The 17,032-nt window shown below is 41.9% G+C and overlaps 1 protein-coding gene across 1 annotated transcript; it reads right to left on the reverse strand.

Annotated features, from left to right (window-relative positions):
- Positions 1-1,331: 1,331 nt before the first annotated feature.
- On the reverse strand, positions 1,332-14,070 carry CUNH17orf75 (chromosome unknown C17orf75 homolog). Its single transcript, XM_029213240.1, has 10 exons — positions 13,905-14,070; positions 12,956-13,036; positions 10,429-10,554; positions 9,382-9,522; positions 9,079-9,136; positions 7,150-7,269; positions 6,346-6,410; positions 6,056-6,192; positions 4,940-5,043; positions 1,332-1,924 (listed from the first exon to the last, which is right to left on the reverse strand). The coding sequence occupies exons 1-10, from the start codon at positions 14,042-14,044 to the stop codon at positions 1,709-1,711; spliced, it is 1,188 nt and encodes a 395-aa protein (XP_029069073.1). The 5' UTR covers positions 14,045-14,070; the 3' UTR covers positions 1,332-1,708.
- Between the last annotated feature and the right edge of the window lie 2,962 nt (positions 14,071-17,032).

Here is a 17,032-nt window from a genome sequence, read left to right on the forward strand (position 1 = left end):
GAGTTTCTTCTCATGGCCCACAAGATATTCAACTCCATGTCACTATTTTCCTTGTCTACAGTAGTGATATACAGTTCATCATACACTTTTAAAATAAGACTGTTTTTTATATAACTGTGTAATGTGGTGAGCTTACATTACAAAAAGTATATATAAAAGTACATATAAAGAATATGTAATTATGCCTTGACTCTATCCATAAATGACTTGAAGCAGGTAATACATTTGCTTTTAAATGCTATTTACAACATGGACTCTTGAATATGTGAATTTGAAAATGAAAAATATGTTTTCCAGACTCAAAATGTTGATGTCTTAACACTGTTTATTTAAAAATTTGATTTCCAAGTGGGCAACCCTACATTAGAAAAAGATTCAAGGGCTGTGCCATAAAATCGCTTGTTTTCCATAGTCATTCTGAATTTAATGCTATAAAAAAGATGCTACTTGGATTTTTTTTTTTCTACACTGACTATGATCCAAGTTATTAAAGTTTAAAACCATATGAAAGCCTTTATGAGGATCCTGAATTGTATTTCTCATTAAAGAAAAGAAATGGCTCAGTGAGTCATGTCTCTAGACTTCAGTATAAGAGAAAGCAGAAGGCCATTGTCAGTCATTTGGAAAGTTAAAACTCAGCACTTAATGTGAATTTAGATGAGTGTAGGAGAGGACTTTTGTGGGCTTGTGTTCCTCTGAGCATCCTGAGGGCAGTGAGAGCACAAGACTTCTGATCTTCTAAACAAAAATCATTATCAAATGGATTTATTAAAGAGCTAAGCAGAACAAACCGCAGTCATATGTGTGTAGCTACAGTTGGCTTCCATGGGAATTATAAACGGCTCTGAGAACACTTTCAACTGATTCAGAATAAAACAATTTAAGGCTTGCAACAAATGTACAAAAAACTAAAAGCAATGATTAACCCTGACATGAAGAATCTCTGTTACATTTGCTTGTAAAATTTATGTACTTTGTTTCTTTTTTAACCCTCTGTTTAAAAAATCCAGCATTTTCGTCTGAAAGAAAAAAGAAAATATAAGCTCTTGGCAAATACCTGTGAACAAATGAAGAAAAGTGATGGGGCCACTTCTGCAGTAGCTTTCCATCAGAGATGATGTTTTATCTTGAAGCTAGTACATCTATCTTTAAAGCTCATTTACCTCCCTACACACTCATGATTTATTTGCATATTGACAGGAAAGCTGGCTTCATCATCCATCATCAATCAGACAAAAAAAATCTATCAAGCATCTACAGGATGCACAGATCTGTTTTTGAAATGGTGTTGTGGTGTTAATCTGTCCTAAAACTAGGAGTACTTTTTTTAAAAGAAGCTATAGTACGTTGAGAAAGAAGTATTATCATTTTTCTGGGAGGAAAAGTTGCTAAATACTGCAGCAAACTCCTCACAGAAGCCACAAAATCACCTCTGAAGTTTTTTAAGGAACAACTCCCTGAAGTCTAGAATTTATGAGACCAGCAAATGTAAAATTTTCACAACTCTAACACACATCTATCTAGGGCTCAGTGAAGACTTGCATCAGATTTATATGTCTTATTAGGTTTAATCTTAAAAGTACAACATGAAAAAACCTAGAATGTTTCAAATAATCTGAAATAGCAATCCTATGACAGTAATAACAACTGCAATTTCAAACACCAAGGCTTGCATAACTTCACAATATAGTCATCTCAAAACATGTGATCAAAAACTTTGGGTAGGAGCTTCTTTCATAAATTCTTCGAGGACAGCTACCACACTTTTGGCTTCGGGCATTTCTTCGTGTTCCACTTTAACAATCTTCAAAAGGATATCTCCACTACCACAGTTCTTTAGGAACATGTAACATTTAAACAAAGCATAATGATTCATTTCTGCCTGCCGGATAAATCTCTTCAAATTATTTGTGTCTTGTATGGCCTAGAAAAAGATTACCCAGTTAAATGTGTGTTTAGTGAGATAATAATGAAGCCTGAAAAAGATCTCCTATCCAGCTGAGAACTCAGCATATGTTACTGAAATGTTTGCTTTTTATTTTTGAATATTTTCATCATTTTTATTGCTAATATGCTTTGCCCTTGGTAGAACAAAATCTTTTATATATATAAAGTAAAAATACTTTACAAATCTCCTAAATAAGGTGACAACATGCCTCCCCACCAAAATTTTGAACCCTTAGGCATGGAACTCCTTTTTTTGAACCCTTAGGCATGGAACTCCTTTCCAACTAAGATATGTCACGAATTACAAGACTGAAGTCTTTGAAATATAAGCAAGCATTCAATCCAATTAATTGGATATGCAATGGTACATATGCAGAAGCCACTGAAAAATATAAATGGAATGCCTTTTGAGGATTCTAGTTTGTGTTTGTTTTTAAAAACTTATTTTAATTATTGTGAATAAGGCTTATGGTACAAAATAGATACAGAATAATGCAAATTTATGGTTAAGACCCGGACTCTACTGACAATTAGGAAACCATAAACAAGACCAAAAGACAACCCTCAGAATGGGAGAACATATTTGCAAATGAAGCAACTGACAAAGGATTAATCTTCAAAATTTACAAGCAGCTCATGCAGCTCAATAACAAAAAAACAAACAACCCAATCCAAAAATGGGCAAAAGACCTAAATAGACATTTCTCCAAAGAAGATATACAGACCGCCAACAAACACATGAAAGAATGCTCAACATCATTAATCATTAGAGAAATGCAAATCGAAACTACAATGAGATATCATCTCACACCAGTCAGAATGGCCATCATCAAAAAATCTAGAAACAATAAATGCTGGAGAGGGTGTGGAGAAAAGGGAACCCTCTTGCACTGCTGGTAGGAATGTGAATTGGTTCAGCCACTATGGAGAACAGTATGGAGGTTCCTTAAAAAACTACAAATAGAACTACCATATGACCCAGCAATCCCACTACTGGGCATATACCCTGAGAAAACCAAAATTCAAAAAGAGTCATGTACCACAATGTTCATTGCAGCTCTATTTACAATAGCCCGGAGATGGAAACAACCTAAGTGCCCATCATCGGAGGAATGGATAAAGAAGATGTGGCACATATATACAATGGAATATTACTCAGCCATAAAAAGAAACGAAATTGAGCTATTTATAATGAGGTGGATAGACCTAGAGTCTGTCATACAGAGTGAAGTAAGTCAGAAAGAAAAAGACAAATACCGTATGCTAACACATATATGTGGAATTTAAGAAGAAAAAAAAATGTCATGAAGAACCTAGGGGTAAGACAGGAATAAAGACACAGACCTACTGGAGAACAGACTTGAGGATATGGGGAGGGGGAGGGGTGAGCTGTGACAGGGCAAGAGAGACTCATGGACATATACACACTAACAAACGTAAGGTAGATAGCTAGTGGGAAGCAGCCACATGGCACAGGGACATCGGCTCGGTGCTTTGTGACCGCCTGGAGGGGTGGGATAGGGAGGGTGGGAGGGAGGGAGATGCAAGAGGGAAGAGATATGGGAACATATGTATATGTATAACCGATTCACTTTGTTATAAAGCAGAAACTAACACACCATTGTAAAGCAATTATACCCCAATAAAGATGTTAAAAAAAATTAAAAAAATAAAAACACCAAAAAAAAAAATTAAAAAAAAAATAAAGATATTGTTTACATATAAAGAATGACAGGTAACATCTTTCATTAGTATTGCCTTTACAATTTATAATGTCGCTATATCACAGTGGATAGATTTGCTCCATTGAAATGTGTCTTTTTGTTTGTTTATTTGCAAATAGTAAACTAACATGAAAAAATGTTCAGCCTGAATAATAATTAAAGACAGATTTGAACAGATATGGAGTGCCAGTATTAAATTAATAAAAATAAATAAGATTGATAAAAACCTGTTGTATTAGGTTCTGCACAGAAAACCCACACACATTGCTGGCCATTCTGTAATTTGTTCCTATTTTTCTGAAGTGCAAGCTGGCAATTTGTAAGAGGAACCAAAGCATTCAAACCCTTTGACTTGGTAATCCCACGTTAGGGAATATACCCTAAGGTAATAATCCAAATGAAAAAAATACGATCCAGCAATGCTCCTTCTGCATCTCCCTGAAGAAAACAAAACACCTGTTCAAAAAGGTATCTGCACCCTCATGTTCCCTGCGGCATCACCGAAGAACCCAAGTGTCCACTGACGGACGAGTGGACGAAGAAACTGTGGTATATATACCCAGTGGAATACCACTCAGCCACGAAAAAGAATGAGATCCTGCCATCGGTGACAACGCGGATGGACCTCAAGGGCATCGTGCTAAGTGAAACAAGTCCGACAGAGAAAGACAAGTACCACACGATCTCTTCTATATGTGGAATCCAAATATATATAGAGTTAAAAAAACAAACAAACAAGCTCATAGACTTCGAGAACAGACTGGTAGCCACCAGAGGCAGGAGGTAGGGAGTGGGAGAAATGGGTGAACTGTTTTGGTTTTGGTTGAAATAAACTGAAATTTTTAAATGCAAATAAAGGGACTTCCCTGGTGGTCCAGTGGTTAAGAATCTGTCTTGCAATGCAGGGGACGCTGGTTCGATCCCTGGTCAGGGGACTAAGATCCCACATGCTGTGGGGCAACTAAGCCCGCGCCACAACCAGAGAGCCCGCACACCGCAATGAAGAGCCCATGCTCTGCAACTAAGACCCAACACAGCCAAAAAAATTCAAATAAAAACAGTGATATACCATCGTCACCCTGTCAGATTAGCAAACATGAAAAGTTTAGGTACCCAGTGGTCACTGGGTACGGGAAAACTGGCACTGAGGATTCTAGTTTTGAGAATGACATCATAGCTATAAAGCAGATTTGTTACTCAGTCACCGGTACTAATTACAATTCAGACAAAGACTATGCGTGGCACTTGGCACACAGCCAATTAGTTACCTTTAGTTTAAAGTTCTCCAGGACTTGTCGAAAAAGAAAAGGGTTACCTCCTTCAGCACCATTCAAAAAAGCCTGCATCCAATCCTCACAAAACCGATTGCTTCCTATAAAATATTTTAGAAAAATAAATAAAAGTGAAATCACAAGACATTTATTCATCCTTTCTTTTTATTTTCTTTTTTTCGCAGTACGCGGGCCTCTCACTGTTGTGGCCTCTCCCATTGCGGAGCACAGGCTCCGGATGTGCAGGCTCAGCGGCCATGGCTCACGGGCCCAGCCGCTCCGCGGCATGTGGGATCTTCCCAGACTGGGGCACGAACCCGTGTCCCCTGCATCGGCAGGCGGACTTTCAACCGCTGCGCCACCAGGGAAGCCCTATTTTCTTTTTTTTAAATTGAGGTGTAATTGACATATTAGTTTCAGGTGCACAACATAATGATTCAATATTTGTATACATCATGATATTCTTTCCTCCTTTATAAAAGCTCTTATAATGAATTATTTAAGACTTCTATAATGGTCTAAAAAAACTTAACTCACCACCTGGTTAAGAAATACCAAAATGGTTGAAGCTCCAATGTGCCTCTTCCCAGTCGCATCCCCTTCCTTTCCCCTTCCTTGCCCATGTCTTTCTTTAAACTTTTGCCACATACTTTATCTATAAGCCCTATATAGTATTATTTTGCATATGTTAAAACTGTATTTTTCTTTAATGGCTCTTGCACTGTATAATACGTTTGTGTGCTATACTGAGACATATAGCTCTAGTTCACTCATTGTCACGGCTATATAGTATGCCATTGTACGAATAGAGCAGTTTATCAATTCTCCTGTTGACAGACACTTAAGTTGCTTTCAGTTCTTTGCTATTTCAAACAGTGCCCTTATGAACATCTTGTATTTGTCTCCTTGTGTACACGTACAAGAGTTCTCTATATACCTAGGAGAAGAATTGCTAGGCATGACATTATTTCCACGTTTCTAGAACTGCTATTGTTTTTGGTGATTTGGGGATAAACATGTAAAACTGCACAAGACAGGAAGGATAAGTTTGCATCATTTGTTCTCAGCGCAAAAAAGGAGTTTCACAAACCTGCTCCCGGGGTTGTGGCTCACCTGCGTTGTGGAACTGAGGCTGGGAGCTACTACAATCGATGATCACAGACTTATGCTGCTCCTCCGTCATAGCCATGCACAAAGACGTCATGGTGCCTTCGTGAATAAGGCCTTGGAGACTGGCCACACTCAGAAACCTGCCATACACACAATCCTTTTGCACAAACTATATTATAGGATGGGAGGGAGGAAGCAAATTCATTCTGCATTGGGAGTGGGGGTGGGTGTCAAAAACATAAACATCAGGCTTGCTGTGGAAAAGGTTCTCTGTTTGCAAAACTGTTCTTTACCTGTGAATGTCTCTCTTTGTTTTTTCATCTGATTCTTTAACCTCAACAGGAGTATAACTCAGAGCCTATGAGAGAAAAATAAAGCCTAACTGATACATGTATTCCAGTTTTCCTTGTTGCGCAGCCACTTGTGACTAAACATCACCTCCCCCAATAACCACCATGCTAGACGATGCTTGCTCGGTCGGCACTGTCCGGGAGCTCTCCAGAGCCTTGTTCAGCTGTTGCTCACTAATGGTCTGAAACCTGGCTTCACCACCACATATTTACATGAAAAACCTGGCCATTTACTCGAGCCTACCCCATTGTCTAGATATTTTAGTGAATTTTTCATTTTTTATTTGGACATTTTTATATAGGTAAAATCACTTTTGATTTCCATTTTCCTTCTCAAATTATTTTGGAAATTACACGTCTTCCAGATCACTTCAAAGAGTATTATTTTAGGGAGTTCCCTGCTGGTCTACTGGTTAGGATTCGGGGCTTTCACTGCCATGGCCCAGGTTCAATCCCTGGTCAGGGAACCAAGATCGCATAAGCTGTGCAGCGCGGCCAAAAAAAAAAAGGTAATTATTTTAAAACGTTTTATCTTATTAGAAGACTCAGTATTTGCAATTCTACCTTAGTAGTGTAACTTTCTAGATCTGAATAAATAGAGTGTGGTCTATCCTAATGCAGGCATTGTCTGAATGAATATTCGGGGGGAAGGTAATGTTCAGAGAAAATAAGTATGTCTTTAAATAATCCAAACTCGGCCAAAGTGATTCTCAATTAAGGAAATGCTTTTGTTTGGGCAATACTTACAGCATGTAGCAGAAAGGTAAGCTGCTCCTGAAAGAGATGAACCACCCTTTGGATTGGGCATACAACATCCTCAAACCAGCTGCTCAGGTACGACTGTACGTGGTTCTCCCCACCCCTTTCCTAGATCAAGAGAGAATGTCATTTGCTTTGATATCAGCCTTCACCTTGGACTTAACATTTTCTTCATGATACTCTTGACAGTGAAAAGAACTGGGGACAGACAGCTTCTTTTAAGCTAACACCACAAATTTTAAAAAAGGAATTGTGATATAACTTTGCTGGGCTTGTTGGGCAGAGTGGGGATTAATTCAGTACTGCATTTCTTAAAAGCACGCTAAGAAATGCGTTCTATAAAATGAAGAGACTGAATTAATAGGGTTCCGTGCTATTTCTTCACTGAAAGGAGTTGGGGCATTTACATGTCAATCTCCTCCCACTGTACTGCGAACTCTTGGAGATACCCTCTTAATGACCCTCATCTCCCCAGCACCTGGCACAGCGTCTGAAACGTCCATGGATGAGCTTATAAAGTGCCTGTTGAGTGAAAGAATACAGATAGTTCGTTCACACTCGAAATGCGAACAGGGAAGGATACAAGTCACCACATCAAAGCACTCAAGCCCACTCCGGGTGTCAGACACGCTGCCAGGAGCTCATGTGGCTTCCTTGGCTGTGCTGCTCCCTGGGGCTGGAGGGAGAGCTCCAGCCTGGGAGAGCAGCTCCCCCTAGACTCGTATCCCCGGCTCACTCCTATGCTATCCTTTCCCCTCCTGCAGTGTCTTGTAAGCACATGCACAAGTGAAAGAAAGGATTTATTACCACGTGTAATGGGGAGTAAATTTTAAGAGTTATGACTTAACTGCCACCAACCAAACACATAGTTTTTAAAAGGTACAGATAAAGGAATTGATACGGAGGTATCTAATTCATAAAAGATCGATTAATGAAAACTGGGATGTTTCTAAAAATCTTTGAGGTTGAGTTCAAGGACAGTCATCCCATTGCATAGCATGTCTCTGGTGCCAGAGGCTTTGTGGGCCATTAGTTCTGACCAGAATATAAATCTTATGTGTCTAGAAATTGGGAAAAGAACGTCATCTTCCTCGCTTGGCATATTACTATATCCCTTTGAATTTAATTGAATTTTTCATAGATGCAAAACTTCAGAAGCAGTCTTGTGAAACATACAGCACTTATAGGACTATGTTCCCTGCTTCCCTTAACAAGCACCTTTCTTTTTTTTTCTTTTTTTAAAACAGAAATCCATTTTAAATTAATTTATGTATTTTTGGCTGCGTTGGGTCTTCATTGCTGCATGCGGGCTTTCTCTAGTTGTGTGGAGTGGGGGCTACTCTTCATTGTGGTGCACGGGCTTCTCATTGTGGTGGCTTCTCTTGTTGCGGAGCACGGGTTCTAGACACGTGGGCTCAGTAGTTGCGGTGCACGGGCTCTAGAGCGCAGGTTCAGTAGTTGTGGCGCACGGGCTTAGTTGCTCCGCGGCATGTGGGATCTTCCCGGACCAGGGCTCGAACCCGTGTCCCCTGCATTGGCAGGCGGATTCTTAACCACTGCACCACCAGGGAAGCCCCCAAGCACCTTTCTTTTAGCCCGCAAAGTAGCACATTTTCAGAATTTCTAAGTGTTTGTGTCCACCTGGATGATTTGACAAGTATAGCAGTCGCATAATGTTAATCATCTCGGTCTTTAAAAATATTAACGCAGGGACTTCCCTGGTGGTCCAGCGGTTAAGACTGCACGTTCCCAATGCAGGGGGCCCAGGTTCAATCCCTGGTCAGGGAACTAGATCCCGCATGCCACAACTAAAGATCCCGCGTGTTGCAACTAAGACCTGGCACAACCAAATAAATAATAAATATTTTTAAAAAAAGAATGAAACTCTTTTAAAAAAGATTAATGCAATCATCTTACCTCACAGTTCATGTTATTTTTCAGCCCCTGAATATACTTGTCCAATTCAAGCCTGAAAGTATGTTCTTAAGGAAGCAATAAAGGATGAATCAAGAAAGGGTTTTATTTCTCAATAGGTAATATAAAAATCTCTCAAATAACTGTCAATTAAAACAAGCCAAGACAAACTGGTCGTATGGAGGTCTGAAATTGAAGTTAATGCATAAGAGGTAGAAAACCTTTTCAGAGGTTGCTAGTAATAATCCTCTACTTGCCTGCCAACATTTTCCTTCCTGATACCCTCAAAGACCAAAGAAAGGATATAGCTCAAGTCCTTTTTCAGACCCTCCTAAAAAGCAGACCACATACTCTGAACAGTTATGTTCAGAGTCTGTTGTTGTTTGGGAAAGCAGTTTTTCTTGTTGGAAAAGGCAGTAATAACAACCAACTCGGTAACCTGGAGTTCTAGAACAGAAAGAAAAAGGTTAAATGTATTATTTTGATAACTCATGCATGTAGTTCTGTAGACTCCTCTGAGCCCTGGTCATCCTGATCTGGCAATACCATTAGATTGCTCAGTAGGTCAGAGCTCCCCAGACTTCTTGGTTTACTTGTAACAACAGAGGAAAATGAACATATACCATAATGGGCTTTAGCTAAAGCAGCACCTAACAAACATGGAATTTCTTTGAATTCTCCTGTCTTAAGTGAAAAATGCATGCACATTTCACTCTTGTTCATAGTTTATCCATGTTTACATAAATATGATCATCTTTTCTCCCTCCCCTAAACCTTCATGAATCACTGAAGCTCCAGGCAGATGTGAAGTGTTTATCCGATGGCCTTATCTTTGGTATGTGGCCTCATACTCCTGAGAGGACTTGATGTCAATATCATGGTCTGAAGTGAACTACAATCAAGGGGTGTAGTAGAAAGATGGCTGGAATTCAACTGAGGACACCTATATTTAAGCCTGAATTCCATCAATGTGACCAGCCTTGGGACCTCAACTTCTCTGAGTTTATTACTTCATCTGGAAATGGAAGTAAGAGTATCTGCTTTATCACCCCTTTGTAAGGAGAATGGCATTGAAGTTTGTGAAAGCCCTTTACCACTGTGAAGTATACAGTTATAGTTTTGGTAATGAGCTCCTTTCTTCCAAGTACAAGACTAAATATGTACACTGAGGAGGCAGAGTCTCGGCCGTTCAGTTAAGTCCATTCCACAAAAATGTGAGGCCCAGTGCTCAGCTGCCAGGGAACAAAGATGAACTTTGCAGGTCTAGTAGGTACTGATCTTTTGGAGTTTCTCACCACTTCTCATATTTAGCTCAGAAATAAAATCTCAGGATACAGCACATTTTATACTTACCTCAGCTCCACAGATGCAACATTACCCAGCCCTTCAAAGACTGCTCCCTTAGAAAGACGCTTAGCAATGAAACTGCACAGCTCTGGCTCCAATTCAGATGGTAGATTAGTATCCGCCAAGGAGAGGCTTGACAAATGAAAGACACACGTTCCTTACCAGTGGACTCTGCATTTACACCCCGTAAGTCAGACAGGACATCGCTAAAGGCCCGCACTAAGGACTCGGCAAAGCTTTCTATCTGACTCCTGTTGGTGAGGCTTCTAGGAATGTATATCACCAAGTATGATCTACCTCATCCATTTAAAATAGTTCTATCTTTCCAGCTCATTCTCTCTAGTATTATGACTCCACTGGGACCCCCAAGCCACTGACCTTATATCTTTTTCACAGTAGCCTCAAGTTTCTCATCCTCATCTCCTTCCTCCTTACCCAGCTTAAATTCCAGTCATTGTAATCACACCCCTGCACACATTCTCATTCAACCCCTTTGTTTTCACCTCCCTGTACCTGCTTAGCAAAACTTCAGCCCTGGTTAGTCCAGCTCTCTACCTAGTCTGCATCTGCACCTATGCAGCTGAATGTGGTTGGACAAAAACCCATATCCACAGTGTCTAGTCTCATTTTAAATTAATGACCACTAGGAATTCCCTGGCGGTCCAGTGGTTAGGTTGGTGGTTTCACTGCCGTGGGCCCGGGTTCAATCCCTGGTCGGGGAACTAAGATCCTGCAAGCCGTGCAGCACAGCCAAAATACATACATACATACGTACATACATAAATGACCACTAGCCTCCAGTGGGCCCTACTTCTGCCCAGCTATCACATTTCCTGGTTCACTCATTCTTCAACTCTTTGAGATCTCTATTTTTCTTTAACTTAATTAATTAATTAATTTTGGCTGCATTGGGTCTTCGTTGCTGAGCGTGGGCTTTCTCTAGTTGTGGCGAGCGGGGGCTACTCTTCGTTGCAGTGCGCGGGCTTCTCATTGCGGTGGCTTCTCTTGTTGCAGAGCACAGGCTCTAGGCACGCGGGCTTCAGTAGTTGTGGCTCGCGGGCTCTAGAGCACAGGCTCAGTAGTTGTGGGACACATGGCTTAGTTGCTTCACGGCATGTGGGATCTTCCCAGACCAGGGCTTGAACCTGTGTCCCCTGCATTGGCAGGCGGATTCTTAACCACTGTGCCACCAGGGAAGTCCCTCGAGATCACTATTTCATGCCTCCTCTTCTTTCCTCAATCCTCCAACTACCTACTACCCATGAATAAACACACCAGCTTAGTGATCATTTATGAGCTAAACATAAACACTTCAGTTTGGTTGAGATTAGAATATAAACAGAAACTATAAATTGAATATGCAGGAAGAAAAGCTTTTCTGTCATCAAACTTCCCAATATAAAATATAAACCCAGTACGCCTCACATCTTTGGTTTCATGTTATGGAAAATTTCAAACATATAAAAAGTAGAGAGAATAGAATAATGAACCCACATGTACCTACCACCCAGTTTTGACAATTATCAGCTTATGGGCAATCTTGTTTCACTTGGTGGCGGGGATAAATTGGGAGATTGGGATTGACTTTTATACACTACTATATATAAAGTAGATAACGAAAAAAGACCTAGTATATAGCACAGAGAACTCTACTCAATACTCTGTAATAGCCTATATGGGAAAAGAATCTAAAAAAGAGTGGTTATATGTATACATATAACTGATTCACTTTGCTGTCCACCTGAAACTAACACAACATTGTAAATCAACTATACTGCAATAAAATTTATTTTTAAAAAAATCTTGTTTCACCTGTACTCCCATGTTGTCCATACCTCCCACTTCCCAGACTTATTTTGAAGCAAGTTTCTGGAATCATATTATTTCATCCCTAAATTTCTCATTAGGTATCTCTAAAAATGAGGACTTAAATATATATATATATATATCTCTCTCTCTCTCTCCACAGTTCTATTACAGTACCTGAAAAATTCCTTAAATCATCCATCATCCAGTCACTCAGTGAACATATTTTTGTATTATACTCCACTTTGCATCCATCAAGTGTTGAGGTTCATTCATTCATATATATATAACTACCCTGTGCCAGGTACCACTCAAGGTACTAGGTAGGGAGACATTGATGAACAAACGAGACGGCAATCCCTGCTATCCTGGAGTTTACACTGTAGCGTGCAGCAGAGGAGCTATGAAAGGGTGTTCAATGCGGGGGGGAAAGGAGGATTTTAAATTTCTTGATACTTATATTGAATATTTACTGGAGTTCCAATCAAGAAGCTCAGATTAACTGTGTGGCTAATCACCCTGGGGCTAATCACAAGGGTATTTGGATCTGCCCCAGCCTTGACTAAATGAACTAATGAAATCAAGATGAGGTTCCTAGGGGAGAGGTGGGCTTGATGGTTTGACTCAGGGAAAGCTGCGTGGAGACAGGGTACCCACTGACATCTGCAGGCCAGAGATGCCCTTAAGAGAAAAGCACATACGCGGGATATGGCCAAGCTGTTTTTACCTGAAATCACCACCAGAGGGAGTTTCTGCATTTGTGCCACTTGGGCTTCCATCACCACTGTCCGCTCGCTGCTGTGCCAATCTGCACGCCGCAAAAGCAAGTCAGCTATCAACCTATGGGTTCTAACTCAAGCGGAGTATGGGGCCCCACCCCCCGCAAGCAGAATAGGGGCAGTCAACTAAAATGCTGCAAGGTAGAAGTGCTTGAATCCTCCACTGCCTCCATTGACAGGGAAAACCCATAAAACAGCTCTGACAAGAGCTCCTTCTCTCTCCAGGCCACTTAAGGGGTGGAGGAAAGGCTAAATTAAACGTCCAGAAGAGTCAAGGAAATTTACTCTTAAAAACAGACTTTACAGGGAATTCCCTGGCGGTCCACTGGTTAGGACTCGTAACTTTCACTGCTGAGGGCCTGGGTTCAATCCCTGGTCGGGGAAATAAGATCCCCCAAGCCACGCACTGCGGCCAAAACAAAAACAAAAACAGACTTCACAGGGCCAGAAGAACCCCAGGAAGTCTGCTGGGGCAGAGGGAAAAGAGGCAGCAAGGACAGAGGGTAACTAGAAGGTGGGCGTGGGGGTAGGGATGGCGGGTTGGGGATGGAGGAAAGTGGGGAGACAATGACAGGAAGGACAGGGGATGGGAATTGACATTATTGAGCGTGTGTGGCACTGCGCTAAACAAAAGGCGGGGGCGACAGGAAGGGGCTGGAATATGTTAAGGACAGAGCGCACAGGCATGGGAGGGCCAGGCACAAAAGTCCAGGATGGGGGCCCGGAAGTACCGCGTAAGACGAGGAGGGCCCTGAGGGCCAGAGACCTTGGCTGGGAGGGGAGAAGACGGCGTTTGAGAGCCGCCAGGCTGCGGGACCTGGGGTGGGCTGCGGGGCCGGGCGGCGGGGCCGAGCGGTGGGGCCGGGGCGGGGCCACAAGGGCGGTCGGGCGCTGCACCTGCTTCCGCGGTAGCTGTAGAGACAGTAGTAGCTGCTGGGCGGCGGCTCGAGTCTCCGCTCCTCAGCGGAGCCACCCTCCTCGCTGCTCTCTAGCTCCTTTTCATCCCCATCCAGCGATTCCTGCAAGGAGGGGAGCATCGCGGCGGCCACTGAATGACCCTGTGTCCCCGCCAAACCGCTCCCCCGCTGCCGTACAGTCCTCGGTGGCCCGGCTCCTCCGGCTCCCGGCCCTCGCGTATCTGCGTTCCGCCGGTTTCCCGGGCTCTCAGGCGAGGAAGCTGGACCGCCCCCTGATTTTCATGTCTTCTCTCACATCATTCAGGTCTCTGCAGAAACGTCACTTCCTCAGAGAGAACTTGACTGCCCTATGCAAAACACATCCCACACGCACCTCTACTGATGTCCCATCAGTCTCTGTCCTGTCCCCTTATATTTACTTCTTCTTCATCGCACTTGCCCCCACCTTATGTATTTGTTTACTATGTCTCTCCCAGTAGAATGTCAGCTTGTTCATTGCTATATCCTCTGTCCTAGCCCACGGCCTACGGTGCTCAAGAACTGTTTGCTGAATTCGTTTTAAGATTTTGTAACGCCTAGGCATGTTTTTCTTCCACGTTTCACCCTATCACTATATCAAAGATATTAAAGTACACCTACATCCCATGTTAACTTTATATAGAAAAATAATAGCTAACATGTACGGAGCAGTTTCTGTGTGTGAGGACCCTTCTAAGTGCTTTACAAATACTTACTCATTTAATTCTCACAACTCCATGAGGTAAATATTATCCCATTTGACAGATGAGTAAACCAAGGCCAGTATTACTTAACTTGTCCATGGTAAAATAGCCAATAAGTGGCAGAGTGGCATTCAAACCCACTCTGGCTCTAGAACTCTTTTTTTTTTTTTAATTTATTTATTTTTGGCTGCCTTGGGTCTTCATTGCTGCCCGCAGGCTTTCTCCAGTTGCGGCGAGTGGTGCGCGGGCTCCTCATTGCACTGTCTTCTCTTGTTGCAGAGCGCAGGTTCTCGGCGCGTGGGCTTCAGCAGTTGTGGCTCGTGGGCTCAAGAGCACAGGCTCAGTAGTTGTGGCGCACGGGCTTAGTTGCTCCATGGCATGTGGGATCTTCCCGGACCAGGGATCGAACCCGTGTCCCCTGCATTGGCAGGCGGATTCTTAACTACTGCTCCACCAGGCAAGTCCCTCTAGAACTCTTAATACTGCAAAATTGAATTGAGGATGACTTGTTGACCTAAAATTATTGGACAATTAATCTCAGGGTTGCTTTGTTTTTTTTTTTTTTCACTTCTTTAGATCTTTAATTTCTTACAATATTTTGGTTTTCCAGAATATAGTTCAGAACTTTTGTTAAATTTATTCCTAATTTTTATGCTTTTTGATGCTATTGTAACCAGAATTGTTTTCTTAATTTTATTTTCAGATTGCTTGTTGCTAGTGTATAGAAGTACAATTGGGGCTTCCCTGGTGGCGCAGTGGTTGAGAGTCCGCCTGCCGATGCAGGGGACACGGGTTCGTGCCCCGGTCCAGGAAGATCCCACATGCCGCAGAGTGGCTGGGCCCGTGAGCCATGGCCGCTGAGCCTGCGCGTCCGGAGCCTGTGCTCCGCAATGGGAGAGGCCACAACAGTGAGAGGCCCGCATACCGCAAAAAAAAAAAAAAAAAAAAAGAAGTACAATTGATTTTTGTATATTGATCTTGTACTGTGAACTTTGTTGAACTCTTATTAGCTCTAGATTTTTAAAACATGTATTCCTTAGAATTTTCTACAAACAAGCGTATTAGTTTTCCAGGGTTCCCATTAACAAAGTACCACAGACTGAGTGGTTTAAACACACACACAAAATTTTTTTTTTTTGGCTGTGCGGCTTGCAGGACTGAACCTTGGGGTCCCAGCAGTGAAAGTGCTGAGTACTAGCCACTGCACCCTAAACAACAAAATTTATTGTCCCACAGTTCTAGAGGTTAGAAGTCCAAAGTCAAGGTGAAAACAGCGTTGGTTCCTTCTGAGGGCTATGGGGAAAAGTCTGTTCCAGGTTTTTCTCCTTGATTTATAGTGGTCTCCTTCCTATCTCTTTATAGTGTTTTCTTCTGTACCTATCTCTGCAACCAAATTTCCTCTTCTTGTAAGGACACCAGTCACCAGTGTCCACCCCAATGACCTCACCTTAGCATTATTACCTCTGTAAAGACTCTATTTCCAAATAAGGTCACATTATGAGGTACTGGGGGGTAGGATTTCAACACATTACTTTTTCTTTGCGGGCTTTTTCTTTTATTCACATACTCATGCCATCTCTGAATAGAAATGGTTTTACTTGTTCCATTCCAATCTGGATTCCTTTTACTTCTTTTTCTTGCCTAATCACCCTGGCTGGACCTGCAGTACAATGTTGAATAAGAGTGGCAAGAGTGGACATCCTTATATTGTTCCATCACCTTCTTTCTTCATTTTTGTTTTTGGTAGAGCACCGAGCACCATCTAAAATTATCTTATTTTTTATTTTAGGAAGAATGAATAAATGCTTTTCTCTATATAACCACTCCCTGCTTCAGACCAATTTCATCTCTTATCCAGATTACTGTCACGTTCTCTATGACTTGCCTTTCAGCCTCCACCAATCCACTGTTCCCACTGTAGGCAAAACGATTTTTTCTAAAACTCGAATCTAATTCAGCTTCATACTTACTAACCCTGTGACTTTGTGTCAATTACTTCAACTCCCCGCCCCCCCTTTTTTCGGCTGCTCCCCCCGCAACTTGTGGGGTCTTAGTTCCCCCATCAGGGGTCGACCCTCGGCAGTGCAAGTGAGGAGTCCTAACCACTGGAGCACCAGGGAATTCCCTGCTTCAACTCCCCTAAGCCTCTTTTTCTTCATCTATGTTAACCGGGTGATAACAATGGCACCTCCATCACAGGTTTGTTGAGACAAGTAATGTAAAACCACCTTGTCTGGCGCACGATAAGCGCTCCATGGATATCTACTATTACTTTTTCCTTTTAATAGTAACATCTAATTTACATTACTGGTTATTTCTCTATGCCAAAGAGAAGTGCAGACAGAGGAAGTTTAAGTGGCTTGCCCAAAGCCATGCAAATAGGCAG

This window comes from Monodon monoceros, unplaced genomic scaffold, assembly GCF_005190385.1.
Source record: "Monodon monoceros isolate NGI ecotype Baffin Bay Population unplaced genomic scaffold, NGI_Narwhal_1 Super_Scaffold_9, whole genome shotgun sequence".
Lineage (NCBI taxonomy): Eukaryota > Metazoa > Chordata > Mammalia > Artiodactyla > Monodontidae > Monodon > Monodon monoceros.

Excerpts from the sequence above, each read along its gene's own strand:
- CUNH17orf75 (XM_029213240.1), bottom strand. The coding sequence starts at position 14,044 with ATGCTCCCCTCCTTGCAGGAATCGCTGGATGGGGATGAAAAGGAGCTA. Across the intron at positions 10,555-12,955 it reads CCCTCTGGTGGTGATTTCAG|CCTCTCCTTGGCGGATACTA; the intron begins GTAAAAACAGCT and ends TCATTTGTCAAG. Across the intron at positions 5,044-6,055 it reads GCCTCAGTTCCACAACGCAG|GAAGCAATCGGTTTTGTGAG; the intron begins GTGAGCCACAAC and ends AATATTTTATAG.